The sequence below is a fragment of the Podarcis gaigeae genome, assembly GCF_964106915.1.
Source record: "Podarcis gaigeae genome assembly, chromosome: 2".
Taxonomy (NCBI): domain Eukaryota; kingdom Metazoa; phylum Chordata; class Lepidosauria; order Squamata; family Lacertidae; genus Podarcis; species Podarcis gaigeae.
In genome coordinates, this window is record NC_139679.1 from 30,969,862 (window position 1) to 30,989,634 (window position 19,773).

Below are 19,773 nucleotides of genomic sequence, written 5' to 3' on the forward strand. Positions count from 1 at the left end.
AAATAAAATAAAACCTACATACAGCAACAGCGTTTTGTGTTGTGTAGGCTCCTATGATGTAAGGAATGGGCCCCGCCTGCTAGCCTGCTCCCTAAAATATCCCTGGTTTGCTCATTTCTTTATATAGGGTGCCTACATTCTGCATGGACTGGTTGCATGGCAATACCTCAGGTTACAAACACTTCAGGTTACAGACTCTGCTAACCCAGAAATAGTACCTTGGGTTAAGAACTTTGCTTCAGGATGAGAACGGAAATCACGTGGTGGCGGTGTGGGAGGACCCATTAGCTAAAGTGGTACCTCAGGTTAAGAACGGACCTCCGGAACGAATTATGTTCTTAACCAGAGGTACAACTGTATGTGCAAATGGCTTTAGATACCTATTAGGTCCATCAATTACCATATAGCATAAATTCAACACAAAAAACAGCAATAATTTGTTGACAAAGGGCAGCTCTGGAATTTCTGTGTCTGCCACACACACAAATTTGTAACACTGTCTATGCCCAGAGCTTCTGTTGTAAAAATATTGAACTGCTCCCTTCCCTTGCAGAAGGTGCATGCAAGGAGCCCATATAGAGATCGCTGAGGTTCCCTATCGGTCGGAGAATGAACAGAGACCAACCCAAGATAGGATAAAGCAAAGCGGCTAGTAAGCCTGATCTTTATTGTCAGGAAACGAGCTGTTAAAACAGGGTCCTCGCTCGCAAAAGTGTAGGGTGGAGAACCCCGAACAAAAGGAAACACACACATACATAGTTCTCATTGCATACTTCCTACAGGGAAGGTAGCAGTTCAATATTTTTACACTTCCCAGACTGAGCCAGGGCGGATGGGAGCGGGAAGTCTAACTGGAAGGCTGCAGGTTCCCCACCACTATGCTTGACGCAGCAATATGAAATTTATTTCCAAAAGATGCTTGATCATTCTAGAAACTATCTGTTGAATATCTGGAGTAACTGCAAAAACCCTATACATGAAGAAAGATGGCAATGATAAGCCTTAGCACTGCACAACAAGCAAAGCACCCATCATAATCTTGCCTTTCCTTTCAAACCCAGCTCCAAAATGAATGAACCTTTAAGTCACTGAATATATAGTTTTCATGCTGAGCAGCAAATCAACTGATAATGTATTGAAGAGATGTCTCTCTTCTGTGTAGAAAAGCATCTCAGACCTACCGTATTAATAATTGGGAGACGCTTATGCTGATTTGCTTTTGAATTGCAAGTTTATAGAAAACCTCACCCCTGCCAACCCAAGAAATAATGGTGTAAGTAGAGATCTGCTGTAAGTAACAAGGAACACAATCAACTTTCCAGACTGAATTCATCATGATAGCAAAATTTCAGGACAGTTAAACACAATACAAGTCTTGTGTAGCCATTTTTTATTAAAAGGAGGGGGGGGGGAAATACAAAATAATTTTTAAACATTTGTTGGTTATGGTCCCCCAACTCAGTATACTCGTAAACAAAGCCACAGTTTACTGTTTCGCAAGTACAGTGCTAATTTTATTACAGCCAAATGCATCATCCACAAGGAGAATAATGGATTTTGTTCCTTCACTGTGTCCTGTCCCTTGTATTCTTGTTTGGAAATAGAGCAAGTCTAAGCAACTCAGCCCCAGACTCAGAACTTTCTAGTAATAAGGTAACTACTTAAATAACAATCAGTTGGGTCAGCAGTGACTCATAAACTGTATTTAGTACCCAGTGTAGATTATCAATAGATTATGCATGTTGAACAGGTCAAGTTTAGGGAAGTTATGCAGATGGCCAGAAATGCAAGTACTCAGAATATGTGAAATGAGCTTTTGATAGCCCTTTAAGAAAAAGTTCAGTGAACTGAAAGTATGTGTAAGCACATGTGGTATGATTGCCTATTAAGAACCCTGTTATTTATAAAGCACATAAAATTTAGAGCACCAGCAGAACTTGGCTAGTATCATTTATAACAGTGGCAGATGCTACTTTACTTTCACCCTGAGAAATTCCTCCCAAAAATATTTTGGGTTGTCGCCTGTCAAGACAAGAATATTTTGGGAAAGGTGCTTAAAAATCCACATGAATGCACTTCAACAGGAATTTGAAAAAGTTCCTTGAATTAATGGTGCACCAGTTCACACAGGAGTAAGTGGTATTTTTTTCCTCCTTCAAGAAATCTTAATCACTTCCACAGAATCTCCTCCTTTTGTTGTTTTAATGAGGCACAGCATCTCAAGCTGCTAAATGTGCTGTATACAGCTGACAGTTTAAGCATAACATTATTTAAATGAAATAAAATAGCTATCTTATTTTTGAAAGCATCTTAGTTGGTCCAACAAATTCAACACTGTTTCCTTCATGAAGCTGATCAGAGAAATGTGCTTGAGCTATTTTTCGGCCCAAACAGAAATTAAGACGGCATAGTTAATCATGATCACAGTTGCAAATTTAACATCAGCAGCAAATCGGTTGTTATATTCAAAGCACTAACATCAACTAGAATATCTAAGTCGTTGAGGTCAAAGAAAGGAAAACCAAGTTTATGCATACAAGGGTCCAGCTGCGAAACAAGCAGATTTTGACACTCATGTGACTATGAAGAAGGCTGCCTAAGTGAGTGAATATACCAATTCACAATGGCCAACAACAGGCAGGTTAGGCAACCTTGACTGGCTGCTTCTTGTGTAGGCAGTGACGTCAAGCTAGTTCTGAGTCTGTGCCTGCTGAATGGCTTTAAGAAAGCCACCTGGAAAACTTCCTTGACCAAGCTTTGACAATTTTTGTTTGGGTGCCCTGATCCAAAGACTAACAGACACACTATGGCAAAATAAAAGTTACAAACAAACGATGCCTCTAGTAGTAGAGAAGGCAGCTTTGGTAGCACTTAGGAAGACTAAGAAAAAACCTGAGGGAAAGAGGATTGGTTCCTTTTATCTTGCCAACCTGAGTGACTTAAGGGGAAAGAGACATCCCACAGAAAGGTGACACACAGCCCCTGCTCTATAGCCCCATACTGACCATTTATACCTTGTTTTTTTTAAGGACCTGTGTTGCTATCCACTAAACTTGCCACTGAAAAGGTCTTTTTGCCTTCCTCTGAATGTGACTTGCATCTTTCGGCTTGTGCTCTATTGGGAGATAAATAGCATTTTTATTTTGGCTTCTATGGCTTAAATTAAGATTTACACATTATAGTTTATTCTTAATATCGCGCAGCGACACTTTCCATTAGGAACTCCTTCAGCAATGAAATTTGGTTTTTTTTATCCAAAAGGTGCTTTTCGTTTTTGCTATGTGCAAGAAAAGCAGCACCTAAATCCAGTGCTTTGCTCTCCAGGAATTCTTTTTTCAGAAAGTGGCTTGGCCAAGAAGAGAGGAAGCAGCACAGTGTCTGCATTTAACCAAGCCTTCGGTCTCGTTTAAGAGCGGCAGCCACTTTCCAGGCAGCGATACACTGGGAGAGCAGGATCTCTTCTGGGAATGTATCCTCTAGTTCTTCTGGTATGTTGCTCCCTTTCGTTTCGAGGTATGAAATAAGTGTGTCCTTAAGGCTGGGAAAGAGAGAGTGAAAAAGAGGGAGTGAGTACAAGTATAATCAGCTATTCTGCAGTGTATGGGACAAAAAGAGTTACATTCAGGTGATGAAGAAAATATGCAAAGTTTGGGCTTGACAGGCTCTTACCTCCACTTGGGCTTGAACCCTTCCTGAGCTTTGGGATGTTTCAGCTTCAGGATGATCATTTCGTGCAACTCTTGGAGGAAGGACTCCAGCCCAGCCTGCATAAGGAAGGCATTGAGGAGTTTTGTGTTCTCTGGAGTGAGCTCCTCTTTATAGGATTCGCTGACCTCTGCGAAGGGATCCTGGGAAGAAACACACAACAGCATCGTTAGGGGAAGAAGGGAGAACAAGAGCACAGAACATCAAGTTATCTCATCCTCCCCACCCCTTTCAGATTCCTACCTTTTTCAGATGCAGCAGCTGTTCAGATTTATGGCTTGAAAGGAGCTGCCACAGTGCAATAATGTGCTTTAGGTGACATCGGCTCAGCACCTGTAAGAAACACACAAATGTTTGACCGTTTTTAAGTTTACTATAATTTAGAACTAGGTATACAACAGCTATGAAGATGAGGTGGACATAGCTAAACATTCCTTTAGAAGAAATGCAAATACCGTAGTCTTCGCCCTATAGGACGCACTTTTCCCCTCCAAAAATGAAGGGGAAATGTGTGTGCATCCTATGGGGCAAATGCAGGCTTCAGGAAGCTATCCGCAAGCCTTGCAAGCCCGGCGGGAGGTCCCGCGGGCTCACAAGTCTTGCAGGCAGCAGCCTGCAGCCCACAAGCTGGGGGGACAGCGGGGAGGCGCAACGCTGTCACCCCGCTATTCCTCAACCTGGTCTGGAGGCTGGGGGGGGGAGAAGCAAGCTTGCTTCTCCCCATTGCCAGCCCCACAAGCTCAGGGGACAGCGGGGCAAGCCGCTGCCCCATGGAGGCTAGAGAGGCTGTCCCTGAAGGCAGAAGAGGGAGACGGAGCGCTCCATCTCCCTCTTCTAGCTTGGGGATGGCGCAAACCTGGGGGGGGAAAGAAATTTTTTCCCCTTGATTTCCCCCCCAAACTAGGTGCATCCTATGGGCCGGTGCGTCCTATAAGGCGAAAAATACGGTATATTTTTAAAGTTGTTTTTCATTAATAATGTTTAGTAGAAGGTGGTTGTTTTACTGACGATTTGTAATTATTTTGCATGATTTATGTTGCAATTGTGATGTTCTATATTATTATTTATCTATGTAAGCCGCTTCATCACTGGTGTGAGTGAAAAGCAGCAAAGAAATAAAATAAATGAAATGAATATATACATTCTGTTACACGTATATTCTCTAGAGACAATAAATTTGCAACCAGCAACATCTTTTTTCTTTAAAAATAGCTTTAAGTTTCTGTTTTCATTGAAACTCATCCTAAAGTGCCCAAGAGTTTATTGTTATTCAGCTCTTGTGTATACATAACTGGCTTTTATCTGTATCAAGTTAAACAGAAACCAGCATCCCCTTCTGTGACATTTAAACACCCCTTGAAGCAGCAGAATGTCTTGGACCACTAGGGTGCTAGGACTTACTTTTTGCCCTGTGCTTTCCAGGCACAGGCCTGAGCTTTAAAGCTCTGTATCTGAATGCTCTCTTTCTCACCCCGGAGCTTTCCCCCACAAAAACCTGCTCTTTAAAGCTGAAGCGCAACTAATGGCAATTCTGCTGCAATTCAGAGCAGTTGGAGCTTTAATGCAAGGACCATGCCTGGAAAGCGTGGCGTGTGGATAAATCATTAGGCTGTGTGGTAGTTTTAGGTTCTTGCAAAAAACGGTTTGACTGAAAACTTGCAATAGCAAAAAGATGTTCTTTTTAAAAGTCAGAAACAGCCAAAATAAAGGGACTTAAATCATAAGCTGGAAGACAACAGTTGCATTGTGCTTTCTCCAATGGACAGTATAATTGTGGGGATGGTCCCCCATTCCAGCTCAAAAGGTCAAGAGGAAGGCCAAAGGTGAATGGAACTTGGACCTCTGGAAAAAAATGGGTGGAGAGAGCACCTCCTTTAGCTTGGGGCATGTAAGACAGTCATCGTGTTCAGCCTAGTCTACTTTCCGCTTTCCCCTTGCACTCACCTTCATCACGTGGTCACTTATCTGATGGCCCATTTGCAGGATATTTTCAACATACTTAGACAAAGTCATATCTGGGTCTCCTCCAGCCACAGCTAGGAATCCTAAGGTTATTTCGGTGACAGACAGAGCTTCACAGATGTCACTGTAGGATAGCAGCTCCCCACTGATCATGCCAATTGTGGAATTTGGCAGAGAGCTCTGTAATTCAAGGGAATGAAAGCCAGTCAACACCCATCATTCAGCACAGATTGTTGCAAACACTGCAGTCAGTCTTGCACTCCTTTTCTCTGCAATGATTCTTCCAAGTTATAGAAGCTGTTTGCCAGGCCCTGACTTGGACAGCAAACTGGGCACACACCTACAAGGAAGTGTCCCAATGAATTCCAAAGGGCTACCAATGTACTTGCTGCCTTGTGGGACATCTTGGGAGGCTAAGGAGTAAACCCTACACAAATCCGCAGTGGAGTCCTTAAGATGGTTGGATGGCATCTTATACACTCTCCTTCCGACAATACCAGCAACCAATCTGGTGCCCAATGAACCACATCAGCAAGGCCAAGAGTGGGGTCTTGGTCTCTGGGCAATACACAGAGTTGTTTGACCTCCATACATACTACCCAGGCTTGCACCTGGAGAGGGTCACTTCAGTGCTACTAACACAGCAAAAAACAATGCAGTTACGAGTTACTGGTCTCTACAGCCACAGCAGGCGCTGTGATTCTCCAGTGGTTTAACTTCACCCCTGCAATGCACTCCATTATCTCTCGAGACAGAAGGATGCCAACAAAAACCAAGCAAGCACAGAATCAGGAACTGTGCAGCAAGAAGCTAATCCTAATTATAACAAAACTTAACTGAAATGCAATCAGCCACTTTTTGTATTTCTTTCTCTCCCATCTATGAAGCTCACCTGGCTCAGCTTGGTTCTGATATCATTGAAGAGATGCTCATAATTTTGGTCATGCCTGTATACCAGAGTGGGTATGCCCTGGTGAGAAAGAGAGAAAATATGCCAGTGAGCAACCCTTTGCAATAATGCTCTCTAACCTGACAAATGGATCTCACAAGGCACCAGGAAAGCTATGTGGCAACATTAAGCTTCTATGATACATACTGTCAGTGTGATTAAAGGCTTTCCCTGTAGGAATCTGCTAGTGATTTGCTGCTCAATTTTTTCCAGTTCCAGTTCCTGGAGGGCTTCCCCTCCTTTCTCCACGCTGTATTGACAGTTGGATAGGATCAGTGGGATCAAGTCCCTCTCCACCTCGTAAGTGATCACATGTAGATCCGTCACTTCGGCAGGGCTGACGGAGTATCTGTTGAGATGGGGAGGGAGAACACAAGAGAATGAGAAATCTTGCTCTACTGCTGATATGGCACCAGATAAGGCTATCTGTCACCCTGCAGAAAGTAGTGGGGATTCTAGCAGATACACACGCAGACATACCTTTCGGCATCTGTTGTATATTTTTCTACGGCGTAGACAAAGTCATTGTGTAGGCCAATGAGATAACTGGCCAAGGCAGTGGAACAGAGGCCTAGACCATGTCGGCGAGGCAGAAGGATCTCAAAGTCACTATTCAGAGTGAGGTCAGAAGCACAATAATCTTTGGGGAGTTTAATTTCACCTGCATTTGGACCAGAAAACATTAGTGAGTGACCAGGTTTCTAATTATCTCTTGTTCATTACCAAGAAGCTAGAAGAAGAGAAGTTTGGACTTGATATCCCGCCTTTCAATCCCCTTAAGGAGTCTCAAAGCGGCCAACAATCTCCTTTCCCTTCATCCCCCACAACAAATACTCTGAGGTGAGTGAGGCTGAGAGACTTCAGAGAAGTGTGACTAGCCCAAGGTCACCCAGCAGCTGCATGTGGAGGAGCGGAGACACGAACCCGGTTCACCAGATTATGAGTCCACCACTCTTAACCACTACACCACGCTGGCTCATTTTAAGTATGCCTCAGCACCTCGACTCCCACATTCTTGTTCTGTCTTAGAAAGTGGTGAACTAAGCAAACCTGTTGGAAAGCAGGGCAAAGATCACCTTCAGCATGTTCACAAGGAATGACTCCAAACAGTTAAGCAAAGAGAAATGCACACTCCATAAAATGAAAATGCCATTCAAGGGGTGTCCACTAATATGGCCATTACAGAGCCCTGACTGAAGATGTTTCGTGCCTGAAGTGCTGGAAAACCAACTGGTAAAGACATCAGAATCAGCCATCAGCATTGATTAGCATTAATGAAGGATCAGAATCTCCACCCAGAATTACATGAGTATTTCTCAAGCTCTCTCCCTCCACACACACTTTTTGAACTTGCCAGCTATGGTGGGGAAATTTGCAACTTAAATGCAGTTTCCTCTCCCTTTGATTGAAGAAAACTTCTCCATTAGATGATCAAGCCTATTAGAGATTCCACTAGGCCTTCCGTGTACAATCCTGAGCTGCCCAAGCCGATCCTTTTGGTTCAGATCAGTCTAAGTCACTCCACTCCTAGTTAGCTTGACCTCCACCTCCTTCCCCCAGTGTTCCCTCCCTTAGTTCCATATCCATTGTTTTTATATATTGCATATTTAGGTCTCCAAGAGAGGCACATAATACATAAACTACCCATCACCATTAAGACTAGCTCCATGCCATAAGGAGTTCAAGGAGATCTAGAAGGGATCAACCTGCCCTCAATTGCCTATTACTTCCATCTTCCTGGGTTGATGACAAAGCAGCTGTTAATATAAATCCAGGGTGTCTGACTTCCAAGCACTCATAATGGATAGACCCAATGATTGCTACCACCCCTGCATCCAAAGGCCAGAGAAACACGATCCATTCCTCTTTCCCTTCTATTGTTCTGGAATAGGTAATGCCTTCAGCTTGGTACCTCTCTTTTTAGTTCTCACATAACACTGGGTCCCTCCTATCTACTGCCACTTAAATATAATCTCAAAGTTGCCAATCCAACCCATTCTTGTAATAAACTGCACAGTCCTTTGCTCTAAACTCAAATGTCCTATGTTATGTTCTACTAGTTCACCCTGTCCTATGTTAAGGGTGGGTGGGGGAGTACTGTAAAAGGAGACACTGCTAAATGGAACAACCTTTTTAGACTCTTTTCAGGATACAAGACTAGAGAGTGTTTCTTCCAGCATTAAAGACCCAAGTTAGCATTAGATGGCACCAGGTGACCTCGCAATCTTACTATTTTTCTAGAGTAATGGTGTAAACTCGCCACTCACCACTGGTTTCCAAGGAAGATCTCAGTTTGTTCCAAACAGTCAGAAATATCTTCACTCTGTTTGTCATAAGGCACCTCCTGCCTTCTGGAGAATGCAAGAAACAAACAGCATGTGACATATGCAAGATTGCAAAGTTCTGCATGTCTTTCTAAGGGAGTTATTGCCCAAGTAACTTTTGGTTCAGGAAGTTAGAATGCAAGGGCAACCTAGCTGAAGCAGACCAAAGGTCTGCCTAAACCAGTACCCATAGCTGCCAGCCACATGTTTCTGTGAAGCCCCAGGCATGGCACAAAGTCAACACCCTTTCCTGATGTTTATATCTAGTTTTTGGTTTCAGGCAACCCCGTGTCACTAAGATGCCTAATTTTCAGGTAGACCTATCCTCTATGAATGCCATCGTTCAAAGCCATCTAAGCTAGTGTCCAACATTGTACGTTGTTGCACTGAATCCCCAAATTAATTGTGATGAAATACTGCTACAAATATGAGCAAGTTCTATCTCCTGGTCAAATGCTAGCTTCCCACTGCTAAAATGGATCATGATCCAGGTTGTGTTAAACTCTTCTGGATCCCAGTGATTTCAATGGCAGAAATTTAAGCATGGCCCTAATGTTTCCACTGAAATCAGAGGGACTTCAAAATGCTTAATTTTAGTTGGATCATGTCCATTATGTCTACAAGAACAATGGCTGTGTATTCCTGAAGGATGCATTGCCGCAATGAGGTGACCATTTTAACCAGGAAGTCAATCAACTTTCTCCTCTTTTTTGCTCTGTGCAAGGTCACAAAACAGGGATGACTTATATAAATGTGAAGCTTGGTGTTAATCACACGCCTTAATGCTCTGCTAACTTAATATGGAAGAGTCTACCTGCGGAAATGTTGAGAAAATCTTCAATCTTTCGGTATTCCAGCTCTGACACGTTCTGGAACCTTTTCACCAAGTATTTCTGCAGGGCCAGAATTTCTGGCAAAAACTTTACCAGTCTCAATTCAGCTTCCTAAAATGAAGCAGAGTAGTGCTAATGAGATAAGAGGAGTTGAAAGACTACAAAAGCATGAGTGGCTTTCCACTTAGGAGGCAATTGCTTCACCTGGCCCAGACAGTGGTATCACTGCCACTTACCAGGAGAGCCAGGAGTGAAATTGCAGTGAGTTTGGGCCCGTGTAGGTGCACTAGTGAGAGCACCACATTGCCTCTGCTGGTGCTGCTGCTGCACAGCGCCCCACCCCGTTGCTGTCACCTCACAGTGATGCTGCTTCCAGGAAGCAACTGTAGCTCTGCCTCACCAGGTGAGCCACTCCCATGTAGAAGAATCAGCACTGGTGATTGTAAATAAGCAGAAATTAACATACACACAGAACTCTTCAAATCTAGCAAGTCCGTAGAACATGGTTTCCCACAGGTATAACTTCATTGTAAAGCAAATTGAGTAAGGGGCTACCAAAATTAGAAATAAGCAGGACCCCTGCACAATCTCTCTCCTGGTTTCAGCTTTACACAATTTTATGCATCCCCTCTGGCTTTTTGCCTACTTCACTTTGCCCCTTATTTTTCTTCAGCTGCAAAAAATATATTCTCAATTCTAGTAATATTTCCACCAGGAAAGCATAAATGAAGCATTTACTTTTAAGTCATTCTGGGCAGAGATCTGCTTGGTGCAAGTAGACATTGCTCTGTGCAAAGCTCCTCTCATTACATAAGACTTCACACAATATTTTTAACACAAAATAAACTGAACATCATTCTAACACATCTCCTTTTGCTATAAATGAGTACTAAAAGTGGTCACGAAACTTTTCTTCAGCTTCTTGGTGAAGCCTAAGTCTAAGCACTTCTACTGCTTTGCCAGAGGCAAATAGATGCTAAAACTGGTTGTATATCGGGGTGGGGTGTAATGTTGTGTCCATTTCCCCCCACCCTGCAATGAAAGCTGGGAACCCCCAAGTGTTCATCCATCCAAAGGAAGAAAAGATACTGTGACCCAGTTTATCCCCCCACCCCATAGATGGTAAGGCAAGTGGTATCCAGGTGCAGAAAAGGGTTAAACAGCTAGGTGTTGGATCAAGAAAAAAACTTCTAACAGTAGAATTTGCCCCTTGTCCTTACGTTCCTCTCAATCTCAGTTCCAGAAACATGCATAATAGTTCCCTTAATCCAGTTCTGACAGCACTCAATACCTTTGGATGGTAAAGTAGATTTGGGTCTCTGATAGTCATTACCTCACAGATACCAGCACAAAGTTACCTTATGCTATGACTGTGATTTTAATATGTCAAAGCACCTGCCTGGTTTGATGCTTACTGATGTACTTCAGCTTTTGACAAGTAGCTGACAGGAGACTTCTGCTCATAAGAACAAAGTCATAACATTCATAAAACGAAGGAAAAGAGAAAGGAAGATGAAGGGCATATATTGGGGTTTCCCCTTTATTAATTATGAAGAGCAGCGTACACTTGGGTCTCTTGCATCGCAGTTCCTGACTCATGTATTCCTGTAATAGGGCCACTGGCAAAAATCTGGGCATGCTCACCTTTTGCAGAAACTTCCATAAGATGGGCAGTGTGTCCTTGCCACCTTTCTGCTGGACAACGTGCCCCAGGTACTCAATGGAGATCCTCTTCTTGCAGCTCCACATCCTGGAACAGTGTACAGGGCTGTTGGTCAGTGTGATCAGGAAGGCTGCAGGGTCCCCATATACAACTTTCACTACTGGGTTCGAAGAGATTCTCTCATCTTCACTGATTCGTCGATTCAACTCCAGAAGTGTTTTATCCAGAACCTGCATGGGGGAAATGAGGGAGTGAGGGTTATAACCATTAAGATGCAGCTTCTCTCAAAACACACACACACACACCACACACCACACACCACACACCACACACACACACACACACACTTTAAGGCAGGCCTTGGAAGTGGGGTTTAATGCTAATCTAGGAATTGGTGTGATTCTAACTGCATCTTGAATAATTGAATATGGTAGTTCATCTGAGGGTTCAGAACACCTTAGCTCTCAAAAGGTGAAATGCTCACTTCCTTAGAGCTATTATGAAAATTGCAGGTGTGGGGTATCAAGGAGAGTTACTTCTGAAAGAGAAGTCTTTCATTTTTCTCATTAGTAAATGTTCTTTCAAATGTACTCCCATCAATATAAATAAAAAGCTAGCTTCTAGAGTCCTGAAGTAGCATCACAGCAAGAAACTGAACCCAGAGTGAAGCTTTGCAGAGGACAACTTCCTCAGTCCCTAGGAACTCACAAACAATTTTATGCAGTAATCTGGACAAGAACTGGTCCTCATGTCGGACACTAAGAATGGATGGGGCTAAACCTGCCCTTGCCAATGTCTTCCCTGAGTGTACACCATTACTTTATCCACTAGCCTTGGAAGGAATTACTGGGCACGTTAGATTTCAAAAATAGGATTGTCATGCTTACTTTCTCTTCTGCACCACAAGAAGAATGGGGAGGTCAATATAGCATCTGCTAGAAACCCCACTACTTCCTGCTGCTGACAGGTGGCCTTATCTGTTGCTAAATCAGCAGTAGAGAAAGATTTCTCATTCTTGTGCTTTCCCTCCCCTGCTCAACAGATACTCTGTCAGCCCTGCAGAACTGACAGACCTACCTGCATACACATCCCTGCACAAACAGGTACAAATACATGCACAATGTTCCACTGTAATCAGGATAATAATGCATGTTGTATCGGCTGTTAATGAAATATGTATAATCCACAGGGCTAGTCTGTGTACTGTCAGGAAATACAAGTTTTTGTGTGTGTTTTATGTTACCTCCAGTTCAGGAAGAATGATGCGTGCAGCAATTCCCTCCCAGTTGTTTCTTTGCTCTTTTTTGGAGAGTTGACCATCAAAACGCACTGGCCCTGCAAAAGGACATTTATTGTATGTAACACCTTCTTATTATCTCTGCTTCCTTGCATGCAGTTCAATTTGGCATAGGTCAGCTATGGAAAGTGGCAGTAGCAGTAACAATTAATAGTTCTCTGTCCCTGCTTTTGTTAAAGGGCTGGAGATTATTGACAGCAATTCCCAGTTTCTTCTGCCTGTATTAGCCTCTAAAAGGAGGAAACCTGGTTCCTTCCCCTGACTACCAAGACAGGTCATATAAGCTACACATCCTCCCATTGTCTAGCCTGGTTTGCACAAAATACTAAGGCTGTGGTTTGTTTAACAAACCATGATGTAACAAAGAGTTGCCCTACAGATGAACAAACAAACCATAGCTTATTTTGCCAAAGTTTGTTTTCCTGTTGTTCCTGCTTTATGCCCTAGTAGTTGGTGAGTTCCTGGAATGGGATGGTCAAACAAACCATGACTGAGGGAGGGTGTCAGGCTCTAACATAATGCTAAGCCTTGTTTAACAAACAAAGACTTGTAAGTCAACAACAAACCATGGCTTCAGATCATAGTTTGTTGCTAGTAAACAAACCATGGTTAAGCTGCTGAACAGGGTTCACACATGACACTAAGCTGGGGGCCAGACTTGGCTCATAAGGCAATTTCCTCCAAACCACACCCACCTGCCCTACATCTGGCATCATAATGTGCTTTCAGATGTGGGACACAGAGACCCAGCTGCCTGTGCAGAATATGGAAACTTATAGTGTGCTCCCAATTGCACATTGGCAAAGGAAGGCACATTGCCTATCCGCTGATGAGTGGTAGAACCAAAGCCTGCTGGATCAGCAGTGCATGAGTGTTTCTCACAGGAGAATTCACACGAAGAACTGATGTCTTCAAAAAGCAAGCTTTGGCTATACAACCCATCAGCTGATGGACCAGACAGCCAAAGTCTCAGAAGCTTTAAAGTACTATGCAGGAGTCTTGGCAAGTTTGCCAACCACCCTGCACAGAGCTTTGAAGTCTCAACTTTGGGACTTCAAAGTGCCCAATCACCTGATTTCATCACGACATTTGTGACATCGGATTATTGACTGGTGTCCAGCTGCCAAATTTGGCTGGTGAGGTTAGGTCTGATAAGTATCTGGACTGTGGAGCCGAGGAAATTCCCTAACCATGGCTTAGTATTATGTGAGAACCATGGCATTAAGGGTGTAACAGCTCTAAAACATCAGAATGTGTCAAGTTTGGTGTGGCTTCTATATATGTTCCATGGTGATGCACAGGCCTATTCTGTGTATAGACATTAAGTGACTCACACAAAGTTACAAAAGGAGCCAAGCCCATTCAATGCAGGCAGCATTCTTGAATATAAATGAAGACTGCACTACAGTGTATATTCTAAAAACAAGATACTCTGTGTGCATTCTTCATTTTATCAGTACTATGATTCAGTAATGCAAAGCCCAATAAAAGAACTTGCCCAGAACCACCAGTAATGCAAACAGGACTATTTTGAAAAGTGGAGACTTAAATAATGAAAGCAATGAGACTATGAAATCAGGTTAAGAGCAGACATGCCACTCACAAGAAAAAAGTTACTTATTTTTAGAAATAGGTACAATACAGCTCTTCTTGAGAACTCTGCCACAGCTGCCTCGGTCAACTTTGAAATATAACGTCACAGTCAATGCTGTGAATTTATGCCTGCTTTACTAGAAATGTAAGCAACCACATTTTGCAAGCTGCTCTCCTTACATTGGCCTGTCTGTTGGTGAGGCTCCTTGAGAAGGCTACAAAGAATGAGATGGACAACGTTGGTGGTTTCATCAGCACACTTCCCAAGAGTATTCATCAGTTGCTCCAAGTCCTTAAGAATATGCTGCATGAGAAAGCTCACTGGATCCTCAACTGGTGGTTTTATGATCTGTAGCAGGGACTTCAAGAACAAAATGCAAGGTTCAGAGCAATCAATATGCAGTTCTATTGCAAGGCATGCAGACTAACAGTCAGTCATTTATTTATTTCATAAAATTTATATGCTGCTTGATTAGTGAAAAATGTCAAAGTGTTTAAAAAAAGAATAAAACAGGAAGATTATTAGTAAACACAATCAAAACATTTCTAAAAATTAAAAACCAGCAATACGTTTTGGGGTTTTTTAAACTCACCATTCTAAATACCTGAGAAGGCTTGTCTAAACAAAAATGTTTTTAGGAGGTGCTGGAAAGAGTATAGTGAAGGCATCTGTGTGAGGTCAATGCCACCTGATGCCAAATTGTTGGACAACTGTGATAAATTATTTCATCCCTGAGGAAGCCAGAGGTCTATTGTAATGAACTGTCAACCACAAGTGTCCACTATAGTATGAGAAACCGAGTACAGTGGTACCTCAGTTTAAGAACAGCCCTGTTTACGAACTATTTGATTTACGAACTCCGCAAAACTGGAAGTAGTGTCCTGGTTTGCAAACTTTACCTCGGTAAATGTAACAAATGCATTTCTGCATGAATCGTTAACAACCACATATTTTTTTAAAAAAAAAAACACCAGTGGGGCACTTTGCCTCAAGTGGAAACACATCCCAGGCCAGTCCCTTTTTTAAAAAATTGAGCTCCGTTTCAGATATGCATTCTTTAGTTTCCACATAGCAATGCTTTTCAGACAGAATTGTGTGGTTCCTAGTTTTATTTGAAAATACCTGGCGATCTTTTGTGGCTCCCAAAAGCAGAGACAAATGAGTGAGCAAGCGAATCAGAATCAGGACAGCTGGAGACATCTTCCTCTCAGATGCAACCTCAGCCTCTCTTTTTTCAGGTTTTCCAAGCACATGGCCGGTTTGTGACCTGTCTTGAATACTCCTGTATAGAATAATATATACAGCGTGTGCACACTTGCTACAAAACAGTACTTTTCCGCGCTTAAAAATTCTATGATTCCCAGACATCCAGACAGTAATTATCATCACACTAAAACAAGAGATACAAACATATTACATACGTTGTATATAAAATATTAAAATACCATTATTTGCTGTTATATATGTTTCCACTTAAAATACCCCCTTGACTTGTATACACTGCTTTAATTATTTGTTTTTAATGCCGTTGTATTTTTAGTGAACTGTTTATCCTGTACATTGCCTTGACATGCCTTATATAAAGAGATATAGAAATACTTCTAATAAATAAAAAAATAAAAATGGGGGTGGTGGCTCAAAGAAATTAGGAAAGCCATAGTACGATCCTGGCTTCTTTCTTGTTTGTTAATGCCTGTTCTATACATGCCTACTCAGAAGTAAGTCCAACTGAGAATTACTCTCAGATAATTGTGAGCAGCGGAAGCCACAGTTCTCCACTTTGGACATAAAATAGGGAGTGCTAGCTCAAATACAAGCCCAGATATTTGGGTCAAAAGTGGAACATGATAGGAAGAGGGGAAAGGATAGGGGAGGGGACAGCCACAACTTCCTAAATAGAAGTTTTTGAAGCCTTGGTTGTTCTTCTGAACATGGCCATTGAAATAGGTGAACTGGAAATCACTGCAGTATTCTAGGAATGTAAATTAGTTTTTTCTACCTCTAAAGTTGTTCTAACTTGATGGGGCAGAGCCCTGTTCTAGAATAAATTCACCTTAAATAGCTGCAAATATCCCACCTCCCAATCTTTAGTGAACACTCTAAAAAAATGCCACTCCACATTCCAAAAAGCTAACATAAAAACATACCGTGCTTCTTTAAAGTCTTTCACTGGTATGTGGTTGTCGCCTCCTATTACAACACCACAATCAACACACAAACCACGCTGCATGGGACGGCCACACTGAAAGGAGAGAGGGATGGAATATTAGAAGCAGAAAACTGAAGTAATTCTGCTTGGTAAAGCTTAGGCTAAGGTTCAACTATTTTTCAAAATGTTAAGCAATTGCTAAACTAAACTAAACAAACAAACAAACAAACAAAAGCCACACACATAGCAAAGTTCTGATTTAGTTTGCTTTACAAGGCATTCCTTGAAAACATGACAGAATGTTGAAGGAGAATGAAGTGCTACACAAACTGTAGCACAGACTGCTTTTAAAGAAATAAACCAGAATACACACACAATCTGTGAAAGCTCTTACCTCTCCAATAGTGCAGGGATGGCCATTTGGACATGCTGATTTGGAAAAAAAAGAAAGGATTTATTTACTTATTCATTCATTTGTCCTTTACCTGCAGGTCACAGGGCAGTTCACAATATAAAATCACAAAATACATATCAAAATAAAAACAAAAACAACCCAATAACCCCCCTTTTTTAAAGAGCATCGGATGTCAATCAACCAAAGGCCTGTCTAAAGTGGAAAGTTTTTGGCAGGCACCTAAAGGTGTATAATGATGGTGCCAGGCGAACCTCCTTGGGGAGAGAAAGAAGTGTGCATGCACACCAAAGCTCATACCAATAACAAACTTAGTTGGTCTCTAAGGTGCTACTGGAAGGAATTTTTTTATTCTCTTCAAGCTAAGTTACTGGGCAGTAAAGTGGCAAATGCAATAAAATGTAAACTAGTGCAAAGTGATGCATGATGGGGCAAATATGAACAAATTCCTGCTGATTCTGACAACAGAATCTGATCTCAAAACACTTCTGGATGCTTTCAGAAACAAATAGGATACAGTGGTGCCTCGCAAGACGAAAAGAATCTGTTCCGCGAGTCTCTTCGTCTAGTGGTTCTTTCGTCTTGCGAAGCAAACCCATTGACGGCTTAGCGGATTCACGCTATTAGCGGCTTAGCGGATAAGCAGCTTAGAAAAAGGGGGGGAACCCGCAGGAACTCGCAAGACATTTTCGTCTTGCGAAGCAAGCTCATAGGAAATTCGTTTTGCGAAGCACCTCCAAAACGGAAAACCCTTTTGTCTAGCGAGTTTTCCGTCTTGCGAGGCATTCGTCTTGCGGGGCACCACTGTATTTCTATCAATCTGCTACTTGTTCCCATGGTACACATCAAAATAATTTGGATTTTAGGTCTGCTTATTTCACTTACATTACATTACAAGTACATTTAAAGTTATTTTTGATAACTACTTTACATTTCTGAGAAGTTAACACTACTATCAAGATTCTTTTTAAAAACTCCACACTGGGTGGGTGGTATTCAACAAGCTCATTCTGTCAGCACAATGACTATGGGCTGTTCTGGGGTTCCCTCAACCCCCTGAAGCTGTTCTGAAGAGGTCACGGGGTGCATGGGGAGGAAAGATGGGGGGGAAATCTGCTACGGAAGTGGAAATCCTTGCACTAAAAGAATGAGTGAATTGGGTACCACCCACTGACACTTAACCATATGTCTTTGTGCCTAAATGGATAGATACGACACAGTAATTTGACAGGAGAGTAATATATGGAAGCAATCCCCATCATACCCTGGATTATTTCCCCTGTTTTCAGGGGACAAGACACCACTGGGAAAAAAATAGCTCTCTAGACTGCTCCCAAGCTTGAGCATGGTACTTACTATACCATCGAAGTCCTGCTGCTGCTTCCCATCTCACAGCCTGAGCCAGTAAGTCTTCTGGCATTGTTGGCAGAAAAGCACCCTGGAAGGGGAGAAGGAAAATATCAAAGTGGAACTAGAATAATATACAGTGTCCTACTGCTCGTGTATTAAGATCTTCAGTTGAAGTCTTTTGCCATGTGCTAAAGTGTGTTATGCTTGCATGCAGGAGAGGACTGTTTCTGTGTGATGGCAGACAGACAGGAAATACAAGTAAAACAGTAATGAAACCTTGGTTTTCGAATTCACTTCTTTACCTGCATGGTATGAGGTGAGAATGCCAGATTCCTTAGAGGTTCAAGGATTCGATTCTGGCCAGACAGCAAGACAGCAGCAGTGTGAATTGCCATTTCAATCACTACCCTCTTGTGGCTGGAATCTTTGGGGCTCAATGCCAGTGAGGGGGGTTGGTTATCCATCAGAGATTCTGCAAATCTCTCCAGCTCTGGAGAAGGAAGAACGTTGGAGCTCTGGATGAACTCCTTGATAACATCACGTTGCTGAAATAAGAAGGAAATTATTTTTCAAAAAGTAAGGTGACATTTGTCAACTAGACTCACTTCAATCTTCATATGAACTATGGCCAACTAAGATGATCAACTGTTTGGAAGATTATTAATAATACATATAGGTCAATGCCTTTCAATGGATTTTTAAATGAAAGTTGGGGGAAACGACCACCTTTGCTCAGTTCTATAATTGATATCCTAAATCTTCCTCTCTCCTAAAGAAGCAGCACTTGTGCACAAGGCAACATGCAAACTGGCACCAAGACAAAGGCATTTACCTCCTGCTTCGGATGAAGACTCTGTTCCTTGCATCCATACAGAGATGTGAACTCTCTGAAGACAGCCAAGAGAAAATGAACAGCCTGGACAGACTTGGAGACATTGCATGCCTGAAAAAGAAGGCACAAGTTACAAGGCTGGGATTGGGGGTGGGGCAGGGTGGAGAAGAGGGCAAGAAACGAGAGATTATCAATAGTTAAGCTTCCATCTTTGGCTATTAGTAGTCATGGATATTGCTACAGAAAACACGCCCACATGAAATGGTACCAGGTCACAAAGATTTCATCTAGCGCATCAGTCCAAATATATCTCTAGATGTGTCCAAAAAGGACACTAAAGGCACAACTTTTGTAAATGTTTCCCTAGTAACCAGTAAGATTCCATCACCTATGGCAAGGGTATTTCAATTGGGATTTCTTTATTTGCCAAATTTCTCCTGTAGGTAGCAGACCCACCCAGATCTGGATGAGAACATATGAAGGACACTACAAAATGGCACAGTAAAGGAAGTCCATCACTTATTAGCAGAGTCAGTGTTTCTAATGCAACACGTAGCGCTCTGAAATTCAGCCCCAATACTCCAGCCAATGCAAGAATGGCTTGTCATGTGATAAGCACAAGAAGTAAACAGTAGAACTCAGGTGAATATTTGGGCTTTGGACAACTTAAAGACATCAATAGTAAGCAAGAAAACCTTGTTAA

At 42.3% G+C, this 19,773-nt stretch overlaps 1 protein-coding gene across 1 annotated transcript in view; it reads right to left on the minus strand.

Annotated features, from left to right (window-relative positions):
* Window positions 1-1,373: 1,373 nt before the first annotated feature.
* Window positions 1,374-19,773, minus strand: part of LOC310839080 (E3 ubiquitin-protein ligase RNF213-like) — a 94,269-nt gene continuing 75,869 nt past the window's right edge. Inside the window, exons 51-68 of the mRNA XM_083727295.1 lie at window positions 19,071-19,181; window positions 18,541-18,783; window positions 18,245-18,326; window positions 16,871-16,905; window positions 16,475-16,569; window positions 15,450-15,609; window positions 14,507-14,687; window positions 12,680-12,771; window positions 11,418-11,666; window positions 9,755-9,884; window positions 8,884-8,967; window positions 7,097-7,277; window positions 6,764-6,965; window positions 6,560-6,637; window positions 5,650-5,847; window positions 3,949-4,038; window positions 3,670-3,848; window positions 1,374-3,538 (exon numbers count right to left, since the gene is read on the minus strand). Coding sequence (XP_083583421.1) covers window positions 3,385-3,538; window positions 3,670-3,848; window positions 3,949-4,038; window positions 5,650-5,847; window positions 6,560-6,637; window positions 6,764-6,965; window positions 7,097-7,277; window positions 8,884-8,967; window positions 9,755-9,884; window positions 11,418-11,666; window positions 12,680-12,771; window positions 14,507-14,687; window positions 15,450-15,609; window positions 16,475-16,569; window positions 16,871-16,905; window positions 18,245-18,326; window positions 18,541-18,783; window positions 19,071-19,181 — 2,544 coding nt within the window. The 3' untranslated portion in view covers window positions 1,374-3,384. The remainder of the gene's footprint in view (window positions 3,539-3,669; window positions 3,849-3,948; window positions 4,039-5,649; window positions 5,848-6,559; window positions 6,638-6,763; window positions 6,966-7,096; window positions 7,278-8,883; window positions 8,968-9,754; window positions 9,885-11,417; window positions 11,667-12,679; window positions 12,772-14,506; window positions 14,688-15,449; window positions 15,610-16,474; window positions 16,570-16,870; window positions 16,906-18,244; window positions 18,327-18,540; window positions 18,784-19,070; window positions 19,182-19,773) is intronic.